Here is a 6000-nt window from a genome sequence, read left to right as displayed (position 1 = left end):
CGCGAGGGTCGCGGGGGTGCTGAGCCTATCCCAGCTTCTTGGGGCGAGAGGCGGGGTACACCTGGACTGGTCGTAATAATAATAATAATAATAATAATAATAATAATAATAATAATAATAATAATAATAATAATAATAATAATTTCATTTTCTACCGCTTTTCCTCGCGAGGGTCGCGGGGGTGCGGAGCCTATCCCAGCTTTTTGGGGCGAGAGGCGGGGTACACCTGGACTGGTCGTAATAATAATAATAATAATAATAATAATAATAATAATAATAATAATAATAATAATAATAATAATAATAATAATAATAATAATAATAATAATAATAATAATAATAATAATAATAAATGTATAACGCACTTTACATCAAATAAATGATCTCAAAGTGCACATATAGCAGACTACATGACACTTTTATGTGTAAAATATGTGTAAAAATAAACGTGTACAAATGGACTGTCACGTGTAAATTAGTATATAGTCTGCCCCCCCCCCCCCCCCCCATCAATTTTATTAAATCAATGCGGCCCGCGAGTCAAAAAGTTTGCCCACCCCTGTGCTAGCCTGATGGTATTGTCAAGTCCAGTCCAAAGTCATTACATTGTGACTCGGGTGCACACCTGTGCAGGTACGACCAGGTACTTCCAAGCATGCCACTGCTCATTAGTCAACTGTAACATACTTTGTGGATACCCGAAGTCATTGAGCAATGACGCTTAGCAACATGAAATCATAGGTAAATAAAGTTGGCAATGTGTGCAATTACCACCCAGGCATCATCTCCAAATGGTCTTAGCTTGCATTACTTGCAGTGGAAATCAGTGAATTGCTAATGCTGGATGAACAGTTTGCTCCGTGCCGCTCTTGGTTCAACATTGGTTCTGTTGTTCATAAATTTGCAAATCATGCAGATCATGAAAGCTCTCTTTCATGATCTCATCGTTATTACAGTTTAAAAATGTGTTAGAGACTGTATAATGACTTTTCACATTCAGGAAATAACTCTCCAATTATTGCCAGATAGCCTCGGCTAGCAGGCTTTGTAGGGAAAATCAGTAAATTGCTGGCTGTGCAAACACGTCAGGATAAATGAGTCCAAACCCTAAATAACATCACCCACTCCAACCACACAACATGAAATCCACCAGTCGGCTGTGCAGTGGAAAGGTGGCATTTAGAGGGACCGCAAAGTTCTAAGATGGTAAATGGATTTTGACTCAAATAGAGCTTTTCTACATTCAAAGTACTGAAAGCTGATGATGCAGCATCAGGAGAAAGTGGGGGTTCAGTGCCTTGCCCAAGGATACTTCAACACGGTCACTAGAGGATGAAGCTGTGAAGTTCTACTCTACAATCCTCTCTGTCATTTAAGAACGTCGACATTTTAGGTGGACTCCTTGTGATATTAGCATAAATGCATATTTGGAGTGGATGGTTTGATGCTACATCCCTTCACCACAACCACGACACAAGTGGCTGATGCGTGGATGGAGCGCTAAGGTATAAGGTAGTAAGGTTCCGTCACACCAGCCCTGTTCAGAGAGAAGGTCACCGTACTTGAAGGGAGGAGAGAGAAGGACGTGATGGATGAAATGGAAGCAGGCATCCAGGCGGGGGCAGCCGCGGCAGGCCGGGTCGGGTCCGCTCAGTCATTTAGCGAGCCGGGTAACTCGTTGGTCAGCGTGTGCCAGCGCTCGATTTTCTTGTCCTTGTTCTTGAGGCAGTCAAACCAGTGTTTGAGCCTCTCTCCGTTGGCGTTGATGCCCAGGGACACCCCACCTGAAGGCAGGGAGAATGAGAGTCGGAATGAGAGTGGGGGCCTAAAGGAAGGCGCGAGTCAGAGTGATGATGATGGGGTTTGTGTCTGCAGGGGACAAAATCAGTTGGATTAGGACTGTGGTGGATGAAAACCCTGAAGATTACTTCTGGGCTCGAGGCCAATTGGCGGAGGTGGACATGAGTTGGTGACGACCATCCAACAATTTTCACCCCACTCCACTCCACTGTGCTCAGTCTCCAGGAAGTCACTGGATAAAAGTGGAGGCCGCCCCCATCTCTAGATAGCAGTCACCAAGATTTACTGTGTCTATTACCGATGAAATCGTTGGACTTCCCGATGTCGTAGTCCCACACCGTCACCTCCAGAGTCTTCTTGGTGAGGTCCGCGTACTTGATGTCATAGGAGAACTCCTGTGTTAAGCAGGAAAGTAAAAGTTCAAGCACACCTCTCCCATTTCAGCTCATACAATCCAAAGTACATTTCCAAATGATCTATTACTCAAAGTGAGGAACAAGTTCAACGTCAAGTCAATAGCAGTATTTTTGAGGGTACCACAAAGTCATAAGCCATTATACCCCTAAAGGTACACTCTAGTACCACATAATGTACTGCAAGGTGACTATAGTTGTACTTATTTCAGGGAGAAAAAAGTACTAGGTGTGCTCTTGAGCTGTAGAAGTCAAGTCAATTGCAGTATTTATGAGGGTACAGTCCAGTCATTAGCCATATACCCCAAGAGGCACAATAGAGTACCACATAGAGGTAATTGTTGTACTCCAAGGTGACTAGTTGTACTTTTTCCAGACAGAAAAAAGTACTAGGTGTGCTCTTGAGCTGTAGAAGTCAAGTCAATTGCAGTATTTATGAGGGTACAGTCCAGTCATTAGCCATATACCCCAAGAGGCACAATAGAGTACAACATAGAGGTAATTGTTGTACTCCAAGGTGACTAGTTGTACTTTTTCCAGACAGAAAAAAGTACTAGGTGTGCTCTTGAGCTGTAGAAGTCAAGTCAATTGCAGTATTTATGAGGGTACAGCCCAGTTATTAGCCACATACCCCAAGAGGCACAATACAGTACCACATAGAGGTAACTGTTGTACTCCAAGGTGATTAGTTGTACTTTTTCCGTACAGAAAAAAAAGCTGTAGAAGTCAAGTCAATAGCAGTATTTATGAGGGTACAACCCAGTCATTAGCCATATACCCCAAGAGGCACAATAGAGTACCACATAGAGGTAATTGTTGTACTCCAAGGTGACTAGTTGTACTTTTTCCAGACAGAAAAAAGTACTAGGTGTGCTCTTGAGCTGTAGAAGTCAAGTCAATTGCAGTATTTATGAGGGTACAGCCCAGTTATTAGCCACATACCCCAAGAGGCACAATACAGTACCACATAGAGGTAATTGTTGTACTCCAAGGTGATTAGTTGTACTTTTTCCGTACAGAAAAAAAAGCTGTAGAAGTCAAGTCAATAGCAGTATTTATGAGGGTACAGCCCAGTCATTAGCCATATACCCCAAGAGGCACAATAGAGTACCACATAGAGGTAATTGTTGTACTCCAAGGTGACTAGTTGTACTTTTTCCAGACAGAAAAAAGTACTAGGTGTGCTCTTGAGCTGTAGAAGTCAAGTCAATTGCAGTATTTATGAGGGTACAGCCCAGTCATTAGCCATATACCCAAAAAGGTACAATACAGTACCACGTAGAGGTAATTGTTGTACTCCAAGGTGATTAGTTGTACTTTTTTCGGACAGAAAAAAAAGCTGTAGAAGTCAAGTCAATTGCAGTATTTATGAGGGCACAGCCCAGTCATTAGCCACATACCCCAAGAGGTAAAATACAGTACCCTCGAGAGGTGATTATTGTACTCCAAGTGACTAGTTGTACTTTTTTCAGGCCTAAAAAACTACTACTAGGTGTGCCATTGTACCTCCAAAGGTACAGTCCAGTACCACATAGGGCTAAGTACTCCAACTTTTTTCAGGGCCAATCATGTACTAGGTATTGAGCTGTAAAAGTGAATTGTCAAAGGTGCAGTATATAATCAGTACTTTTGAACGGTTTGTTTATGGCATTCATCTACTTTAAAGTAGATTTAGCACCTCATTAGGTTTTTATTGTGGTAATTAGTAATAACAATACACAGTTCATGTCGCCATAGTAGCGGCTCAGGGAAAACAAGTCAGTGGCTATGGAAAAATGGTGTAGCACTCGGCTGGGCATATTGGCTCCGTATCGTCTCAAAGAGCCATTGAATGTACTACAAGTGTTAGAATCCCCCATTTTGCAGCACTTCAAGAACGAAATGCATGCCAGGCCAGTCAGCGACAAATTGATAGCAGCCGCTATCAATTTGTGTGTGCTATCAATTTGCAGCAGCACGTCCGCCTCTGGTTTCATCTCGGAGAAATCAGCACCCACCCACCCAGATGTTTTTCTGACGGAAAGACCAAGAGGTGATGGAGGAATATAGACAGAAAAAATGTCAAAGGAAATGTCAAGCCGCTGGCCTTTGAGCGTGTTTGGCCGGGGTGGTCCTATCGCATTCACGATGGCTTGGGGGGGAAACAGATAGACCAGACTACCACCTGCTCACCCTGGCGTCCCTGTACATACAGTAGACTTTTGGTTAGGCCCTGCTAGAAGGTATTCCATTTTCTACTAAGGCCTGTTTAGCTATCTGCAAGGGTTCCCAACCACTGTAGCTCTCACCTTCACGTCAAATGATGATTTCCTCCACATGAGGGCCCAACTTTACCTACTGTATGCAATTCAATGCTCTTCCACTAGATGGCAGAAGGTACATGCGGTAATTAACCACCTGGCCACCTGTTGCCATACATCCTCATTCTGTATATTATACTGTATATACATATTCATACTGCATATCCATACATTCATATTCCTATGCATACACATCAATGTTTAATGTACATGAGATGTTTAGAATACAGTGTGTGTATTTATCAGCATATACTGCATACTCACTCACTTCCCCCTCAGTGAAATATCACATCTTTTTGGATTTCATGTACTTTCAAGGAGTTAGGATGATCCTAAAGGCTCCAAAAATATAATATAATTATTACAAAATCAAAAGTGGGCCCAACCTGAATTCCTACCCCTGCAGCTAATGATAACGATTGGGCAAGGTTTAGCTGCTAGCGTTAGCTATGACTGAATGTCTAGCCGAGCCTGGTGTAACAACAATCTATAGTTATTCATTCATTCTTTTTCTACCGCTTATCCTCAATACGCTTGCGGGGGTGCTGGAGCCTATCCCAGCTGTCTTTGGGCGAGAGGCGGGGTACACCCTGGACTGGTGGCCAGCCAATCACAGGGCACATATAGACAAACAACCATTCACACTCCAGTGTTGGGCACGTTACTTTAAAAAAGTAATTAGTTATAGTTATATTATATTATAGTTACTTCTCCAAAAAAGTAACTGAGTTACTAACTGAGTTACTCCACAACAAAAGTATTGAGTTACCAGTAAAAGAAACTATTGCATTATTCCCCCCAGGGTTTATATAGGTTTGAGTTGCTCACACAAGACTTGGACAAAGTTTTTGTACATTTTTTTATGTACATTTTACTTCTGACATCAACGAGGTTAAAGTAGTATCTGCACTTTCCGTCGGCAAACGCTGTCTTCTCAATAGAGTCCTCCTCACTCGCCATCTCACGCTATGGTGGATCTACTACCCAGCACTTTGAATGTGCTTAAACACCCGCCCACCCAAGTTCTCTGATTGGCTGAAGAAGCATCTTAGCCAATCCTCATCGCTTATGTGCTCTAAACACCCGCCCACCCAAATTCTCCGATTGGCTGAAGAAGCATCTTAGCCAATCCTCATCGCTTATGTGTTCTAAACACCCGCCCACCCAAGTTCTCTGATTGGCTGAAGACGCAATCTTACTAAACCTTAGCCAATCCTCATTGCTTATGTGGTTATCTCATTCCCTCCCTTGTCCCTCTGCAACACTGTCACTGCGCTGCAGATTAGTTATGAAGTCGGTGATATATTTTTAGGCGGCTTCTGTAACGTGCGGTAACGGGGCGTCGAAAATGGTAACGGGGTTATGCTGACAGTAAAAGTGATTAGTTAGATTACCCGTTACTGAAAAAAAGTAACGGCGTTAGTATTTAAACGCCGTTATTCCCATCACTGTCACACTCACATTCATACCTATGGACAATGTGGAGT

General features: G+C 42.8%; 1 protein-coding gene across 2 annotated transcripts in view; it reads right to left on the bottom strand.

Annotated features, from left to right (window-relative positions):
* Nucleotides 1-530: 530 nt before the first annotated feature.
* The window catches only part of doc2b (double C2-like domains, beta), a 132098-nt gene continuing 126628 nt past the window's right edge, over nt 531-6000 (bottom strand). For both annotated transcript variants that reach the window (XM_058086314.1, XM_058086315.1), the window contains 2 exons: nt 2099-2195; nt 531-1784 (listed from right to left, as the gene is read on the bottom strand). In XM_058086314.1, coding sequence (XP_057942297.1) covers nt 1651-1784; nt 2099-2195 — 231 coding nt within the window. In that variant the 3' untranslated portion in view covers nt 531-1650. The remainder of the gene's footprint in view (nt 1785-2098; nt 2196-6000) is intronic.

This window comes from Doryrhamphus excisus, chromosome 11 (genome assembly GCF_030265055.1).
Source record: "Doryrhamphus excisus isolate RoL2022-K1 chromosome 11, RoL_Dexc_1.0, whole genome shotgun sequence".
NCBI lineage: Eukaryota > Metazoa > Chordata > Actinopteri > Syngnathiformes > Syngnathidae > Doryrhamphus > Doryrhamphus excisus.
Note: the sequence above shows the minus strand (reverse complement) of the source record. Positions and strands in the feature narration are given on the sequence as shown.